Source organism: Marmota monax, unplaced genomic scaffold (genome assembly GCF_021218885.2).
Source record: "Marmota monax isolate L192 unplaced genomic scaffold, Marmota_monax_Labrador192_F-V1.1 WCK01_AAM20220418_F8-fsc00108, whole genome shotgun sequence".
NCBI classification, from domain to species: Eukaryota; Metazoa; Chordata; class Mammalia; order Rodentia; family Sciuridae; genus Marmota; species Marmota monax.
Window position 1 is genome coordinate 4,835,291 of NW_026694593.1, and position 19,332 is coordinate 4,854,622.

At 42.8% G+C, this 19,332-nt stretch overlaps 1 protein-coding gene across 4 annotated transcripts in view; it reads right to left on the reverse strand.

The window, feature by feature from the left end:
- Positions 1–19,332, reverse strand: part of Tuft1 (tuftelin 1) — a 42,364-nt gene that overhangs the window by 19,980 nt on the left and 3,052 nt on the right. For 2 of the 4 annotated variants that reach the window (XM_046421947.2, XM_046421946.2), the window contains exons 2-5: positions 7,696–7,770; positions 7,200–7,301; positions 1,949–2,035; positions 1,178–1,267 (exon numbers count right to left, since the gene is read on the reverse strand). In XM_046421947.2, the coding sequence (XP_046277903.1) occupies positions 1,178–1,267; positions 1,949–2,035; positions 7,200–7,301; positions 7,696–7,770 (354 nt within the window). The remainder of the gene's footprint in view (positions 1–1,177; positions 1,268–1,948; positions 2,036–7,199; positions 7,302–7,695; positions 7,771–19,332) is intronic. The other 2 variants (XM_046421948.2, XM_058571972.1) reach the window with 1 other exon arrangement.

Below are 19,332 nucleotides of genomic sequence, written 5' to 3' on the forward strand. Positions count from 1 at the left end.
TGAGGAGGGAAGGAGGAGGGAGGATGTAAGGAAAGAACTCCCAGTGTCCCCGGCAAAACAAAACCAGAGGAAGGGTGGAACACGGCCCTGAGAGGGACACTCCCACCCCTGGAGCTCAGACCTCTCAGCTGATTGGAAATATGTGGGCCCCCTCCTCCCAGGAGGACAAGCAGCTGCTTGCCAGCCTCCAGGGCTGCGGATGAGATCTGACAAGTATCCATCACAGGGAAAGCCGCTCTCGCTATAATCCTTTCTGACCCAGAGCTGGATCATTCATCCTAGGGCTGCTAGTTTGTACAGACAAGGGCTGGGCTTTGGGGCCGGTGTCCACCGAAGTTCTTCTGCCACCTGACAAAGCACCTCCTACCAGGCAAGTGTGAGATCAGGCACTGAAAGTCCTACTTTCAGCCAAATCAAAATAAACGAGGGAATGTCCACCCCACAAACCTAGAGCATGCCTAGGACCAAGAGGAACGTTCCTGGCACCAGATTGGACCACTGTTCTTTCAGAGGGACGAGGCAGGGGCAGCTGAAGAAAGACCACCCTGCCCACACCAAATGGCAAACGAAGGAGACACAACTCAGAATCTAAAGAAGGAAGAAAGTCAAGTCAAGAAGACCTAGCTCTGCTCTGCTGAAGACACTGCTATTCTAGAATTTTGGAAAAGTTGAAAAGCAGGGTTCCAGATTATCCAAGCCAAGACAGACTTTCCAGTCTCTTGGGTCTAACATTTACTGACGTCTTTTTTGAATCCCACACCTGGGGCCAGCATCAGGATAAAGGGATAGGATGGTGAACCTCGAACTTCAAGGACTCTCCCACCCAGGAGAGACAGAGCTATACCCACAGACGGGCCACGGGTCAGACCAAGATTTTAGTTTACACAGATAGGTATCACTCAAATTCAATAAAATAAACTTATGAGAAGTCTGGATTTATAGGCGATTGCTTTGTAATTTTCTGTATTGCTGTACAATTGATTACAGAGTCCGTTGATAAAGAGGTTTTGCCAACAACATGATAATTTAATTTACACAAATTCAATTGTATGTAGTGTTTAAGGAGCAGCATGTAGGCTGACAGGTGTGACTGCAGTGCCCACCTGCTGGGCCCCTGCACAGGCTGCACCCTACACCTTCTCCTCCCTGGCTGTGGTGCCGGACTCCACCCCGTTACCTGCGTCTCCTGTCGGTGGAGAGCGTCTTCCGGGTCCCTGTCAAGCTTGCTACTTATGTCCTCCCGGAGCTTCTGCAGGCAGCTTCTGGCCTGGGAGGGGAGGGCGAGAAACCTGAGCTCCAGGGTAGGGAAAGAAAGCAAACCCTGTGCTCCCTCCCCAGCCCACACTGCTGCGAGTGTGGCACGGTTGGAAGCACTGGCTCATGACTCTGGAGCCTTGGTCAAGTGGGGTGACAGCTCGGTCCTTCCTACACAAGCAACAAAATCAAGGACACCTTGCCTTGGTAATGGTGGCATTCTAGCTGGGAAGATGCACGAGAGTATATTTCACAGTGGTGAATGCCAAGGAGAGACAAGCCAGGGGTGCGTTGGGAAATGTTGGGGAAGGTGCTGAGAATGTTAGACAGAATGCAGGGAGACTGCGAGGCACCTGTACTCCATAAGTATCCATTGATTAATGGACTGGATCCAAAGGGCTAAAAGCGATACGGAGGCTGGGGCTGTAGCTCAGTAGTAGCACACTTGCCTACCATGTGTGAGGCACTGGGACGGATCCTCAGCACCACATAAAAATAAATTTAAAAATAAAGGTATTGTGTCCAACTACAACTAAAAAAAAAGTGACACAGGACACATGGGAGAGTGTGGTGGCACTTCAGTGATATAAAGTGAGAAGGGGAAAAAAACAGTCCCCATACAAAAGAAGAGCCCCCCAAATGTAAGGCTTAGCAAAATGGCCTAGGTACTTCCTCAGAGGGAAGGGGTACCCACCTCCTGGATATACTGGACCTCACTCTTCAGCTGGTTAATATTCTTCTCATGGACCATCTTATCTCCAGACCTCCCCTTCAAGTACACCTGAAAGAAGAAAGACAATGCTATTTAGTCAAGAAACCTCAAATTAAGCTGGGTGCAGCGGCACATGCCTGTATTCCCAGGGACTCAGGAGGCTGAGGCAAGAGGATCACAAGTTCAAAGCCTGCCTCAGCAGTTTAGCAAGGCACTGTCTCAAAATAAAAACTAAAAAGAGTTGGGGATATGGCTCAGTGGTTAGGCAACCCTGGGTTCAATCCCTAGTACCAAAAAAGTAAAGGAAAAAAAAAAGAAACCTCAAGTTAAATTAATTCCACATAAGAACACATCCTGATATACTGGTAGAAGGAGGATAAATTATTACCACCAATTTACTGGGTAGCAATTTGGTGATTCAAAACAGAAGAGATGAAAATATGTTTACTTGTGGAACTATTAAAATTACTTCTGGGAATTTATACTAGTGCAAAAAAAATCAATTAAACAACATATAACTATATGGGTTTTTTTTTAATATGGAAAAGGGACTGGAAGAATGAATAGCCAACTATTCACTATGGCTCCTTCTGTGAAAGAGGGGTAAAAAAGAGGATTTAAATACTTTGCATACCATGCTTGAATCTTTTAAAATTGAGACAATATTTCTGTATTACTTGCATTATAAATTACATACACAATTTAGTAACATATGTTCCGCAAAATATTATGCATGGTTATAAAAGAATGGAAAGAGACAAAATGTCCAACAATGGGTGATTAATTAAATTATGGTACGTCTTTAACAGAATATTATATAGTCATTAAAATGTCAGATACGGGACTGTGGCTGTGGCTGTGGCTCAGTGGTAGCGCACTTGCCTGGCATGTGTGAAGCACTGGGTTCAATTCTCAGCACCATATATAAATAAATAAAATAAAGAAGTAAAAGAGAGGTCAATCATTGAAAAAAGAAAAAAGTCAGGTATTGGGCTGGGGCTGAGTGGTAGAGCACTTGTGCAAGGCACTGGGTTTGATCCTCAGCACCACATAAAAATATAATAAAGGTATTTAAAAAAAACCATACAATACTAAAAAAAGTCAGTTATTTACATTTTAGATATAGATGATGTTACAATATATCATTAAAATGTGGGCAGGGGAGATAATAAAACAGTGTAATAATACAATTTCACTAGTTTGAAAAAAAATAGATATGTATGGGAAGATATTTGAGAGAACACACAATAAGATGCTCACAATGGTTACACTGACAGAATGATAAAGTAGTTTTGCTTTCCTCAAGGGGCATGTAATGACTATGAGTAAGAAAAAGAAAGTAATTAAAGATGCTGGCATAGGAAAGGAAGAAGTGAAATTATCTCTATTTGTAGATGACATAACCCATATAGAAAATCCTCAAAGAGAAAAAAACCATAGTATGAATAAGCAAATTAAGCAAGGCTTAAGGATACTAGATCAATATATACAAATTAGTTGGATTTCTATTTTTAAAAAATATTCTTTAGTTATACATGGATACAACATATTTATTTTGTTTATTTATTTTTATGTGGTGTTGAGGATGGAACCCAGGGCCTCACATGTGCGATGCAAGCGCTCTACCACTGAGCCACAACCCCAGCCCTAGTTGTATTTCTATATACTAATAATCAACAAAAATTAATGAAGAACACATTTCCATTTATGATAGTATTAAAAAGGAAAAAAAACCTTACAAATAAATTTAACGAAAGAAGTTCAAAACTTTTTATTCGAAAACTAAGAAACATTGTTGAAAGAAATCAAAGACCTAAAAAAAGAGAGAAAGAAAGAAACATCCCATTCTCATGGACTGTAAAACTCAATATTGTTGGGGCTGGGCTGTGGCTTGGCGGTAGAGCGCTTGCCCGGCATGTGCGGGGCACTGGGTTCAATCCTCAGCACCACACAAAGATAAAATAAAGGTATTGTTTCCAACTACAACCAAAACAAACACAAACAAAAAAAAAAAAACCCTCAATATTGTTAAGACAGCAATACTCTCCAAATTGACCTATGGATGAGCATAATTCCTATTTTTAAAATCCAGTCTCGGGGCTGGGGATGTGGCTCAAGTGGTATCGCGCTCGCCTAGCATGCGTGAGGCACTGGTTTCGATTCTCAGCACCACATAAAAACAAAATAAAGATATGTGTCCGCCTAAAACTAAAAAATAAATATTAAAAAAAAATCCAGTCTGGCTTCTTTGCAGAAACTATAAACTGATCCTCAAATTCATATGGAAATGGAAGTAACCCTAAGTAGCTAAAACAATCTTGAAAAGGAACAAAGCTGAAGGACTCACACACATTCTCCAATGTCAAAATTTACTATACAGCTACAGAAATCAAGACAGGGTACTGGCATAAGAATTGACAAGTAGATCGCTGATATAAAACTGAACACTAGAAACAATAATAATACTGTAATAATACACTCAACTGACATTTTACAAGAATGCCAAGACAATTCAATGGAGTGGGAGATAATCTTTTCAATAAATGGTGCTGGGAAAAGTGGATACCTACTTATCAAAAATGAAGCTTGGCTCCTTCCTCATATTATACATGAAAATTAACCCAAAATGGATCACAGACCTACTCATAGAAATTTCATCATCAAAATTAAAAACCTCTACGTTTAAAAAGATATTATTAAGAAAATTAAATGTTAATCCACAAAATAGGAGAAGATATTTGCAAATCATATCTGATAAGGGCCTAATATCCAGAATAGACAAACAATTCTTAGAACTCAGCAATTAAAAGACAACAGGATTTTTTTAAAATTTTTAATTGTAGATAGATACAATACCTTCATTCTATTTATTTATTTTGTTTATTTATTTATTTATTTTTTAGAGAGAGGGAGAGAATTTTTTTTAGTATTTATTTTTTAGTTTTCGGTGGACACAACATCTTTACTTTATTTTTATGCGGTGCTGAGGATTGAACACAGTGCCTCACACATGCTAGGTAAGCATTCTACCACTGAGCTATAAATCCTAGCCCCAGACAACTGGATTTTTTAAATGAGTGAAGGATTTTAATAAATATTTCTCCAAAGAAGATAATATAAATAGGAAATAAACACATAAAGATGTTCAACATCATTAGTCATGCTGGAAATGCAAATTAAAACCACAACTAGATACCACTTCACACTCACCAGGACGGCTACAATGTGAAAGACAGGTAACAACAAGTGTTGACCACTATGTAGAGAAAGTTGGAAATGTAAAATGCGGCAGCTTCTTTGGAAAAAAGTTTGACAGTTCCTTTTGATTAAATATAGAGTTACCAAATGACCTAGCAATTTCACTCCTTGGGATATACCCAGAGGATTGAAAACAAGTTCACACAAAAATTTGCACATGAGAATGTATACCAGCATTATTCACAAGAGGCAGAAAGTGGAAACAACCCAGGTATTTACCAACTGATGTTCACTGTTTCATAAAAGGAGTAAGTTCCAATACAAGCTACAGCATAGATGAACCTTCAAAGTGTGCTAAGTGAAAGACAGAAGCTTGGGCTGGGGAGGTGGCTCAAGCGGTAGTGCGCTCGCCTGGCATGCGCACAGTGCTGGGTTCGATCCTCAGCACCACATACAAATAAAATAAAGATGTTGTGTCCGCCGAAAACTAAAAAATAAATATTAAAAAACTCTCTCTCTCTCTTTAAAAAAAAAAAAAAGAAAGACAGACAGAAGGCCATCTATTGTATGGTTCCATTTATACAAAATACCCAGGGCTGGGGACATAGCTCAGTTGTTGGTAGAGTGCTTGCCTCACATGCCCAAGGCCTTGGGTTTAATCCCCAACACAACACAAAAAAAAAAAAAAAAAACGGGCAGTGGCCCACGCCTGTAATCCCAGCAGCTCAGGAGGTGGAGGCAGGAGGATCACAAGTTCAAAGCCGGCCTCAGCAATTTACAGAGTTGCTAAGCAACTCAGTGAGACCCTGTATCTAAATAAAATACAAAATAGGGCTGGGGGTGTGGCTCAGTGGTCAAGCGCCCGAGTTCAACCCCTGTACCCCCAACAAAATAAAGAAATACATAAAGAAATATCCAGAATAGGCAAATCCAAGAGACAGAAAGTAGACTATTGGTTGCCAGGAGCTGGGAAAAATAACAAAATACTCTGGAATTAGCGATTTGATGATTGTACGACTCTGTGGACATACTAAACACCACTGAATACTGGGTCAATTGTACGGTGTGTGAGTCATATCACAAAAAACTATTTTCACAAAAGAAATAACAAAAATTGTATTAATTTTGTTTTCTGGTACTGAGAATTAAACCCAGGGGCACCCTACCACTAAGGTACACCCCCAGCCCTTTTTATTTTATTTATTGATTTATTTATTTTGGGGGTACCTGGGATTGAACTCAGGGACACTCGACCACTAAACCACATCCCCCAGCCCTATTTTGTATTTTATTTAGAGACAGGTTCTCACTGAGTTAGTTGCTTAGCATCTCACTATTACTGAGGGTGGCTTTGAACTCATGATCCTCCTACATACACCACCACCCCTGACTCCCTTTTTATTTGTTATTGAGAAAGGGTCTCACTAAATTGCTGAGGCTGATCTTGAACTTACAATCCTCCTGCTTCAGCCTCCTAAGTAGCTGGGATTACACATGTGCACCAATGCACCAGGCAAACTGTTTTATTTTATTTATTTTTGGTACAGAGATTGAACCCACTCTACCACTGAGGTACATCCCAGACCTTTCCATTTGTATTTTGAGACAGCATCCTGATACCTTGGTCAAACTGGCCTTGAACTTGTGATCCTCCTACCTCAGCCCCCAGAGTTGTTGAGATTGTAGACATGTGCCACCATGTCCAGCCAAATCATTTTAATTCTTAAAAGTAAGTACCATGAACACATCTCCCCGCTATCTCCAGAATCTCCAGTAGCAAAACACAGGCAAAGTGGACACGTACCCAGAAAAATCATCCCATCCATCCCCGTACCCTGGGCCAGGCTGTACCAAAGTCATGACAGCAGACTGTGGTTTCCTGGTTAATTAAGATCTGTCCAGGAGACGACCAAGAACTAGCACTCAGGCCTAGTCCTTCCAGTCAGACCACAAGCTCCCTTTGGCAACACTCAGCTGTCCCCTTGCATGTGCCTGTAGGAAAAAGGAGGGAGGGGGAAGGGGGTGTCACGCTTACCTTAATGATCTCCTCATGTCCATCATTGGACTCCACCAGTTCCGAGGCCAGAGAATGACCAGTCGAACGACCAGACACCATGGCATAGGTCTTCCTGCCCACCTGCCGGGAAGAGAGACAGAAGAGCGGCTCACAGACCACGCCACAAGCCCAGAACTCCTGTCCCTTGACCAGTACTTAGACCTGCTCCTCAAAAGACATGAAGCGTTAGTTTGCTTCCCATCCAAAAATTCATTTCAGAACCTCCAAAGGAAGCCACACAGCCTCAAGGACACTCGGTGGGATCATTAGTAGAAACTGCAGGTTAGTTTCACTTCGGTGGTCCCCACCCCCTAGAGCAGTGCGTAATGCTGAGCTCAGCTAGATGTGTGTGAAAGGAGAGGCTCCCAAGCTCACAGCAGCAGGGTGGCTTCAGGCAGCACTGGGGTGAGTGGTCAGTAGCAGGGAAGGAGAAGTGGCTGAGGGGTGAGGCCTTGACCCCCAGGAACCTCAATACCTTCTGGGCTATGTGCTCAAGCTCCTCTCCTGTCAGTTCACTCTGGAGAGTCAGTCTGAGAATGTCCACGCTGCCCTAACAATGACAATGACAGCAACAGTGACTCCTTACCTTTACAGTCTGCAGTACAAGTTCTGCTGGTGCAGGTGCATGTTAGCCAACCCTGTGCAGTAAGCCTTAGGACCAGTCACTGCTCACAGGCGAGAACCGAGGCCCAGAGATGTGGTGTCAGCTGGCCTAAGATCAGTCACTCCTGGGTGCTGGCATGTCCCCAGGGCATCTGAAAGTCCTCTCTCTACCACACCAGACACTCGATGGCACATTGCTCCAAACAGCTCCAATGGAGCCACTGTGGTTCTCACATCACAAGAAACACCGAGAGGACTACTCCCCATCCCCCAGGGAGGTCATCCCTGGAGTGATCACTCCAATCCACAAGGGCCCTGGCAACCAGCCACGACGTCATCGCTGCACTTTACAAGACTAGGGAATTCTTCCTGACCCAGGCTATAAAAAAATACCTGAATCTAAACCCATTTCTCCGAGCCACACAGAAATTATCCAAATGGAAGCAGACAAGATAATAGGTATTATCTAGAGATCATCCTAATTTCAAAAGATAACGTAGATTTTCTTTCATGACTCAAAGGGTAAAAATTTAACTTTCTGGATACAATTTAAAAATGAGAGAGGGTAAAAAGGAGCAAGAGGGAAAAGCAGGGGCCATCTTACCCTAGAAGGTTTGAAGGAACCTTCTTTTCAAATGTTATAGAACTTGGTGGAGAAGAAGTCAGTCTTTGGTCAGACACTCAAATCTCAGTGTGGTCAGACAGTTAACTCAATGTTCTTATCTATAAAATGGAATACTACATCCAAATGAGGTTTTCTCTTTTTGAACCCAGGGACACTCAGCCACTGAGCCACATCTGCAGCCCTATTTTGTATTTTATTGAGAGACACGGTCTCACTGAGTTGCTTAGTGCCTTGCTAAATTGCTGAGGCTGGCTTTGAACTCCCAGTGCTCCCGCCTCAGCTGCTGGGATTATAGGGGTACTCTACCATACCCTGGCAATGAGGGGGTTAACTAAAAATGTCTAGAGGGAGCACACAAATGTTAGCCTATTCCCACTTCTTGGAATGACCCCAAAACTTTCCAATCCCAGAAAAGTAGCTGGTTTTATACTCAATTCCTACCAAATAAAAGCTAGATCCTTAGGCAGATCCACAGGGGCTCTCCAGTCTGGTTACTCTCCTGCTGTGGTCCCTCAAACTGGCCAAGCCGCCCCATGCTTTCCATCTTCAGTGTCCTTGTTCCCGCCCTCCTTCACTTCCTTCCTGTTCTCACCTGGGGTAGGTTCAAGCCCCACAGAGTTCACCTCAAAGGCCACATCTTCCACGAGGCTACCCTGCATTCCGGGCATCCCATTATCTTGTCTCTTCCATTTGAATGATTCCTGTGTGGCTCCCTAAGCACTCCAAGGCCTTCCAGGCATCCATGTCTCAGTTACCTGTGTTCCTTCTGCTACTACATCCTGGAGAACTGCCGCCTGCCACAGCCCTTGGGGAAGTAAAGCATTTTCTGAGTTTACAGTGACCGCTCTGTGACATTCCAGAGAACAATAGAAAAGAAAGAAGAGGAAACAATTTCAAAATAGGCAAAGAGGCTGCCAGTTCTTCCTCCTCAGGACACTGTATCTACCTGGAGGCAGCTGAGAAAAGCCAGGGCAGGGCATCTTTCAGCCAGAACAAAGGAGCTATTAGTTAACGAAAGTCATCAAGCCTGGTTTCTTTCATGAACCCAGGCATTCCAATTGGAAGAGCACAGGGCAGGAGGCTGGCTAGAGTCCCTGAGACACCCATTCATGTCATCAGAGACCAGACAACAGAGACAGGGATAAGTTGAAAAAGTACCCAAAGAGGGCTGGGGATGTGGCTCAAGCGGTAGTGCGCTCGCCTGGCATGCCTGCGGCCTGGGTTCGATCCTCAGCACCACATACAAACAAAGATGTTGTGTCCGCCGAAAACTAAGAAATAAATATTTTTAAAAAAATTCTCTCTCTCTTGCTCTCTCTAAAAAAAAGTACCCAAAGAAACAGGGACAGAGGGCTGGGCTGGGACTCAGTGGCGGAGCGCTCACCTAGCACGTGCAAGGCCCTGGGTTCAATCCTCAGCACCACGTGAAAATAAATGAAAATAAAGGTATTGTGTCCAACTACAACTAAAAAAAAGAAAAGAAAGAAAGAAACGCAAACCCCAAATAGAACAAACCTTAAAAAAATGTCATGATACACCATAATTAGGCTTCTGATAACTAAAAACAAATTTTTGAAAATCTTAAAAGCAGCCAGAAAAAAAAAATAACACATCATCTACAGGGCAAAACAATTATAATAATAGTAGATTTCTCATTACAATGACAGAGATTAGAAGGAAGTGGAATATATTTTTCAAGTATTGAAAGAAAAGAACTGTTAATTCAGAATCCTATCCCCAGGGAAGGCATTTTCAGGAAGGGGAGGTAATCAAGACATCCTCCGATGAAGGGAAATTTAAGAGACTTTCTCATCAGCAGACCTACACTAAAAGAATGGCTTAAAAGGTTCTCTAAGCAGAGGGAATAATAAAAAAAGAAACCTTGGAATACTGGAAAGAAACAAGGATAGAAAAAATATGGTTAAATACAACAGGGTTTCCCCTTCTCAGGTTTCTAAGTTATGTCTGACGATTGAAGCTAAAATTATAACACCATGTAATATGGTTATACAGAGGAAATACTTAAATCAGTATAAATGGGAAGGTAAAGAAATATAAAGGAAAAAAAAGAATTTTTTTTTTGGGGGGAGGGTACCAGGAATTGAACTCAGGGGCACTCAACCACTGAGCCCCATCCCCAGCCCTATTTGTATTTTATTTAGAGACAGCGTCTCACTGAGTTGCTTAGGGCCTCGCTATTGCTGAGGCTGGCTTTGAACTTGACACCCTTCTTCCTGAGCCACTGGGATTACTGGCATGTAGCACCGAGTCCAGCCCCGCCCCGCACCACTCAAACTGGTAAAATGACACCACCAGCAAATTGTGATAAGTTACATATATGAAGCAATACTAGAGCAATCACCAAATCAAAATGGAATCCTAAGAAGTGTTCAAGTAATAGGGAGGCAGGCATAAGAAAAGAGAGATGGAATAAAGAGAGAACAAAATACAAAAAGAAAATGGCAAACTTACCATATCAATAATTACAGTAAATGTAAGTGGTCTAAATACACCAAGTAAAAATGACCCATTCTTAACACAAAAAAAGATAACTCTGTGAAGTGATGCTCATGCTAATTAGCTAGATTCAGTCATTGCACAATGTATACATACTCCAAACAGTACATTGTAAATGGCAAATGCATACAATTTTATCTGTCCATTTAAAAGAAATGAAATAAAGTAAATGACCCAATAAATGCCATCTACAGGAAACACACTTCAAATATAAGGATAAAGGCAGGGTGAGAGTAAAAGGATATGAAAAGATATGTCATGTAAACACTGACCAAAGTGGCTTTACTTTGATAGCTCAGAATAACGAAAATTACAAAAGACAAAGGCAGACACTAGATATGATAAAAGGGTCATTTCGCGAAGACAGCATAGCAGTCCAAAACGGATATGCACTGAACAGAAGAGCTGAAAAAGAAGCAAAGATTGTAGAATGAGTCTGTGTGGTTGTATGCGATGCCTGTAATAATACTCGAAGGCTGAGGGGGAGGATGGCAAGTTTAAAGTCTGTCTGGGCAATTTAGCAAGACCGTCTCAAAATAAAAAATAAAAAGGGCTGGAGATGTAGCTCAGTGGTAGAGAGTGCATGCCTGGGTTCAATCCCCAGTAACTGGGGGGAAAACAAAAGGAAAGGAAGGAAAAAAAAAATCTGAAAACAATTTAGATGCTTTCAATGGGTGAGTAATTAAACCAACTATTATATATCTACTGTCATGGAATATGACCCAACAATAAAAAGAAACAAAACATTGGTAAATGCAATGATTTCCAGAGAATGATGATGGGTGAAAAAACCATCACAAAATGTCCCATACTAATGATTCCATTTATGTAACTTTCTTTAAATGATTAATTTATAAAAATGGAGAACAGATTAATGGTTTTCAGGAGTTAAAGAAAGGATGAGGGCAAGAAGAAACTGGATGTGATTCTAAAAGGGATCAGGATGATCTTGTGGTGAGTGGAAATGTACTCTATCAACAGCAACATTTCGCAACATGTTACCACTGGGGCAAACTGAGCCAAGAGTGCAGGGATTGCATGTGAACGTGGAACCATACTTTTTAAAAAAGCAATTTCCTATCACCTAGAAATAGCCCCATTAGAGTATTCCCTGTGTGTGTGTGTGGGGGGGGGGGCGGCGGCTGTGTGTGTGTTGTTTTTGTTGGTACTGGGACTGAGCCCAGAGGCTCCAGGCACACTAGGCAAGCGCTCAGTCACTGCACTACATTCCCAGGGAATGCATTTTGACAGAACAAAATGATACAAAATGGTACTTAGATCACCTTTCTCTCTCCTCTCCAGAAAAAAGAATAGCATTTAGTGACATGCCCTTCCCTCCCCTTGATGCCTTAGAGAATTCCCACTCAGCTTTCAAGACTCACAGGTGCAGAGCCTGCTAGCTGCACCTACTGTACCCTACATATCCTTTGCCACAACACTGACCCCATTCTTTTATAACTACTTATACATTCATCTGCTCCCCCAAATCACAAACTCCTTGAAGACATGGATAGCTCATATAGCACAGTGACTGGCCCAGAGTAGTTACTCAGAAGACATATGCTGAGCTGGGGATATAGCTCAGTAATAGAGTGCTTGCCTAGCAAGGGTGAGGCCCTGGGTTCAAGTCCCAATACTAGGGGGAATAAAAAAAAAAAAAAAAGATATGCGGTAGGTACATGAATTCCAGGCCATGCAAGTCAGGGATTATCTGGATCCTCTCCCAACCTTATTTTTTTTTTTTTAAAGAAATCCAGACTTTTCAGTTTAGAGAAGCAGAATGCAATAGTGGAACAAGCAGACGCAGAGGTGGGAGGATGGGTCAAGAAAAAATAAGCAAAGGCCAAAAAAGGCAACTCCAGGAAGAAATTCAAATGGTGACTGGATATATGAAAGATGTTCTACCTAACCAGTAATCAGGGAAATGCAAATTAAAATGTTAATGCTTAAATCCCTGGGTTTGATTCCCAGCACAAAAAAAAAAAAAAAAAATTATCAAGGGGGAATTTTACTAAACCTGTAAATGCAACAATAATACATATGCAAGCATGGTTACAGAATTGCCAGCAATAGAAAAATATCACCAAATAAATAAATAAAAATAAAAAGCTGGGCATGGTGGCATACATCTATAATCCCAGCATCTTGGGAAGATAAGGTGGAGGATCACAAGTTCAAGGCCAGCCTCAGCAATTTAGCAAAGCTCTAAGCAATTTAGCAAGACCCTGTGGCAAAATAAAAATAAAAAGAGCTGGGGATGTGACTTAGTGGTAAGGCATCCTAGGGTTCAACTCCCAGTACCCACCCCAAAATTTAAAAATTTAGATAAAAGTACCATAAACAATCCAGGTAGCCCACTGACAAGAAATAAATTAACTCTGGTGTTTTAGTATAATAAATTACTATTCAGCTGTGAAAATAAATGAACTGTAGCAACATGCATCAACAAGAATAAATCTTAATGTTAAGTAAAAAAGCAACCTATAGAATATAAACAATAGGTATATAGAATTCAAAACATGCCAAATTAGACAAGGTATCATTTGAGCATGTCATAAAATTATAACAAAAAGCAAAGAAATAAACACAAAATTCAAGACAGTGATCACTTCTGTGTTGGAAGAAGGTTGCCAGGTGATGTGGCACACACCTGTAATCCCAGCAATTTAGGAGGCTAAAGCAGGATGATCACAAGTTTGGGGCCAGCCTCAGAAATTTAGCAAGACCCTTTCTCAAAATAAAAAATGACTGGGGATGTAGCTCAGTGGTAAAGCACCTTGTGTTCAATTCCAAGTAATGGAAAAATAAAATATGATTTCTCATTTATTTAAGTACATATATACATGTTCATAGTATCAGTAATTGCCAACTCCTAAACATAGCAATTACTATGTATCTGGACCCTGTTCAAAGGGCTCCATAGTTATTAACTCATTTAATCCTCACAAAATATATTATATAGTAGGTATTATTATCAACATAGAGATTAAAAAACTCAGGCACAGAAGTATCTTGTCCAAAGTCACACAACTTTGTTCAAATCCAGAACCTACTGTTTCGGTCTGGGCTCCTAACCACCATGTCACATGGCCTTTCTTTGGGGCAGGGGAACCCACATAGGAAAAGCATAGAATTCATATACACTAAAGAGAGGCAGGTGAGTGAAAGACCTTTTGTTCTACATCCTTCTATTGTATTTTAGACTTTAGAAACAAACAATAAAAATTGTGCAATACTCCTATAATAAAACAAAATAAAGGAAAGAAAAAGTACTAAACTTGGAGTTAAGGGTAGGATGTGCAGTCCCAACTGAAATCCATTAATCCTTGAGCAAAACCCTTCATCTCTCTGGGCTTCGGTTTCTCTGTGTAAAGTGGAGGCGCCCTTCCTGCTGACATTTTAGGCAGGGGAGGTAGATGTGCAGAAACAATGTGAAAGTGCTTTTCAAACCATAAACCACTGCACAGAGGTGAGACAGCAGCAGTTCTGGAGAGCCTGCCGGTCGGGGAGGGTGGTGGTGGGGCAAATTGTCTACATGGAGTTAGTGAAAACTCTAGGGCTCTCTCTGGCACCTCACCCTCCAGAACCAGAGAATGTCTAGTCTACAAGGCCACAGCCCCTCCGGCCCCCAACCCAGAGCCAAGGAGGGAAACCTGGGGCGCTTCTCTTTTTTTTGAGAATTTTTTAATATTTATTTTTCAGTTTTCGGTGGACACAACATCATTATTTTATTTTATGTGGTGCTGAGGATGGAACCCAGCGCCCCGCGCATGCCAGGGGAGTGCGCTACCGCTTGAGCCACGTGCCCGGCCCCCTGGGCTTTCTGGGCTTGGTGCGGTCAGCGGTGTTCTGGAGCTGAGCGACCTCATACCCTGAACAGGCTCCGGGGAGCTTGAGAAATCCCCCAAGCTGTCTGGCAGGGTGGGCCCCACTGGGGACTCTGTGAGAGGCAAGATGGAAGTGGTGGCTTCTTCTCCAGGGAAAAAGCAGCACTGATCACAAGGTAAGCAGCCTCTGACCTCATAAACACTCTGGGGGAGAAGCCCAGCAACCTCCAAATTACAGGCAGCCTCTGCACTCTGTTCAAACAAATCTCCAAGGGTGACTCACTCCTCAAAGCAGGAGGGTAAACACTCGGCTGAGGGTTCAGAGATCAAGACTCAGGGAGAAAAAGAGGAGAGAGGAGATAAGTAGGGAGGCTCCAGAGATCACCAGGAGCCCCAGGGGCTCTCATCCCGCAGGCTCAGGACAGTGGGAAAAGATAACTATTGGGAGAACCTGTTTCCCCAGGCCCCTCTCCAGGGTTCTGTGTGGCCCCTAGGACTGGGCAGTGCAAGGAGGACCCAGGGTAAAGTTTTTTCTAAGGAGAAGTAGAGGAAGTAGAGACTCTCTCTGAGTGGAAACCAGCATTCTGAATCCATCTTCACCCTGTACCCCACTCCTCCATTACTCTGTCCCTCAATTCTGCAGCCTCTCCCGCCCCAACATACAGCTGCTGCAGTAGCAGCCACTCAACTTGCCCACTCTGAGAAAGGGGAATTGTCATCCTCTTGTAACAAGAGGGAAGGATGGGGAAAGCCCCATAAGCCGGGTAGGGGGGAATAAGGGCCAGGCGGGATGGTGGGGTGCCCATCCTGTTCTGGAGCAGACTCCCAACCACGCAGCTTGCAGGCTCAGTGTACGGTCTCGCCTTCTCAGTGCTCTCTCCCAGAAGTGGCCCTTTGTTAAGCACAATGCGAAGACTCACTCCCTTTCTTCCTCCAGACAGATTGGCCAACAAAACCAGTGTTTGCTTTTCATCTGGCTACCTACCCAGAGGCATGGGCTGAACAAACTCTAGGCGTGGGATGACCAGGGAGACTGGGAGATGAAATGAGAAGAGAGATCTGGGATGGTGCCCTAAATGGGACAGTCCTTCTCATGACGGGGAGCCCTGCACTGGGGCCTGGTGTGAGTTGACACACAGAGGGAAGCAGGCTCCTGATCCCCAGCTCTGCAGGAGACGCTCTGTTGCTGAGCCAGTTGCTCCCCAGGATACCTGCCTCCTGCCTAGCCAGCCTGGAATGAACAGGTAAAATCCCAGGGGCTCTTCCCCTCAAAGGGCTAGCAAAAGTGACTTTGCCTCTGTATTCTCTGTCCACTTTACTGTGTGATTTTAGTTTCTGTGCCACAGACCCTGGGAAACCATTTCCTTTTCCTTCCTTCATGTACCCATCCCATCTCCTCTTCTTTTCCTGCCTCTGAAACCAGGCTTAAATTTGGGTTATCAGCATTCTAAGCACACACCTACTCCACCAACTGAACCTGCCCACCTCTAGGAAACAAAGGCATTACACAAGGCTCTGTGCTATGACCCAAAGAGGCATGCACCATAATTACCAGCAGGTGAGGAAGCCAGTCCCACCTGCTCTGAGCACACGTGTCTGGAACCGAAACCCTCCAGGAGCATACCTGCCTCCACCCCAGAGCAATGTTGTCACCAAATGCCAATTGATTAGGTAACCAGGATGGTCTCCCAACAGTTCCCTCCACAGGCAAAAGCCCAGCATTCTCCAGATTCCCAGCAGGCTGGAAGGTATCAGCCACAGCGCTCCTGAAAGTAAGAAAATGCAGGAGCTGGATGGCGTGAGGAGAGATTTATGGGCTGAGTCTGGCAAGTCTCACGACTGGAAGAAACAGCCACCAAACTTGAAAGATTCCTCTACCCAGTTTTTCCCCATCCAGGTATCACAGAGCCGGAATCTCAGCACTTGAGAATTCATTCATTCCTTTAGAGTAAGCACCAAGGATCAGCCCTCTTTTAAACTGCAAATCCTGCAATCCAGCAATTCCACACCCAGGTATTTCTTGTCAAGGGAAATGAAAACATCTGTTCACATAAAAACTTGTACACCAAAGGTTGCAGCAGTATTATTCACAATAGCCAAAAAGTAGAAACAACCAAAATGTAGTTACAATCTGGATGAACCTTAAAAACAGCATGCTCACTGACATGAGCCACAAAGGATCACATACTGCGTGGTTATATTTGCATGAAATGTCCAGAACACTGAATTCATACAGAAAAGAAAGCAGACCGGTAGTTGCCTAGGACTAGGGGGAAATAGGGAATGACTGCTTTGGGGTCAGGATTTCATTTTGAAATTAAAAAAAAAAAAAGTTCTCAAATTGACTTCTTTTTAGAAATTGATTTATTGATCACTGCACAATTCTATGAATATAAGAACCCTAGCCAGGCACCATGGAGCACACCTACAATCCCAGTGGCTTAGGAGGCTGAGGAAGGAGGATTGCAAGTTCAAAGCCAGCCTCAGCAACTTAGTGAGGCCTTAAGCAACTTAGTAAGACCCTGTCTCAAAATAAAAAATAAAAAAGAACTGGGGTTGTAGCTCAGTGGTTAAGTGCTCCTGGGTCCAATCCCTAGTACCAAATAATAAAAGAATAATATTTCAATAAAGCTGTTATAAAACATATATATATGGGGCTGGGGCTTTGCTCAGTGGCAAAGTGCTTGCCTAGCATGTGAGAGGCCCTGGGCTCGATCCTCAGCACCACATAAAAATTAACAAATAAAATAAAGGCATTCTGTCCATCTACAACTACAAGTTTTTTTAAAAAATATATGAAGCTTATGGTAAGCCTTCAATAAACCAGAGTTCTAGGTTTTGAAAAAGTGGGGCTCAGGAAAGATTTGGCATTATTCAATTTTAGCTGAGGTCCTACAGGAATATCACCTACTCCATGGCAAAGACAAGAGTTCACATTACCGATGACGATTTCCAGATCCACCATGCTGTTGAAAGAACCTCTCTGGCCAACATAAATCAAACACAACCCAACACAACACTAGGGAGGATGAAAAAAAATGCAACTGCTCTGAGGAAGGGTGACACCGACAGGTTACTTAAAGGGAATCGCTAATCAGGGGACAACAGTGCCTTGGCTCTGAGGCCAGAAAAAGGAGAAGGGCCAAGAGGGACGCCAATAATGAACCCTAAACACACCCCCATTTAGGACCAGTCCTGGCCGAGTAAGGACTTAGCAAAGGTCACCCACGTCTTTGTTCTGGGTCTGTCCACAGGCCTTCTCTCACCCTTGGGGTCCTCCAAGGACAGAGGGATCTAAATAATCAAGGAAAGGGAAAGGAACAGATAAGAAAAAACGAATGTCAACAGAATGAGGAGCACACCTCGACCAAGCCCAACAGGTCCCCGACTTTTCCCCCATCCTTTGGCCAGGGTGCTCCCAGGAGGTTAAAATAGTGGAGAAATGAATAGAAAATATCAGCTAACACCTGAGCACTTAGCAAGCATGTGGCAGGAAGTGTGCTTAATGTTTTGTATGTATTATCTTACTTAATCCTTACAACAACCTCATGAGAAGGTGTTAATTATTATCCCTATTTTACCCACAAGGAAACTGAGAATGAAGAAATTAATTTACCAAAGTAATTCTGGTCAAAGAAAACATCAGAGCCCTGACTAAAGCCCACCTTAAATTCCCAGAGCCATGCCTTTAACTATAATGCTTTAAACAGAGATCATAATTCAGCTAAAAACTGTGGGATCATGGGAAAGGAGAATGTAAGGGGTGGGAGTATAAGTCCTCCCATAATTCCTACAACAGGAAGTCAACAGATGCCTACGACTGATAAATCAAGAAATATCACGGTAAGCCTACGAGCATGTTAACATGGAGGCAGACAGGAGACAAAATAACTAAAAAAGTTGAAAGCAGCTATTTCCATGATGCAAAGCTTGAAGTTGAGGCCCATTATATTATTTTAAAGCCATTTGGTATTATTCAGATTTTTAAAAAAACCATGCACATATACTCTTTCCATTAAAAATGGGGGGGGAATCATAGTTCATCATGCTAAAGTCAAATGTCACAGACATCTTCTGTTCTCCCACAACTTCTGTTCTCCTCTGGTAACACGGATTTTGTTTTGAAGAATCTCACTTCTTCACTGAGTAATCTTGTGGGCCTGTCAATCAAGGAACCCTCTCCCTGGCACCCTCTCCGTGGAATCTTGGGCAGAATGGCAAAAACAAAATAAATAAATAAATAAAAATACCTAAAACAGTTGGAACCAATTCACCCAAAAGTAGAAAATCTCCCTTAGTTCCTTCCACCTTCTGAGGCCCCAGAACTCACTTCCTCAATTTGGACTTAAGTTTTCCCTTAAATTCTGTGCACTGCCCCGTTGCCTTCTAATAAATTCCTCTTCTGTTTAAGTTAGCTAGAGTTACTCTCTGTTGTTTTATCAAAGAAAGTTAAAGGAAATGTCTAATAAAAATGAGTTTGAGCTGGGCTCAGTGGCTCAAGAGGATGAGGCAAGAGAATCGCAAGTTCAAAGCCAGCCTC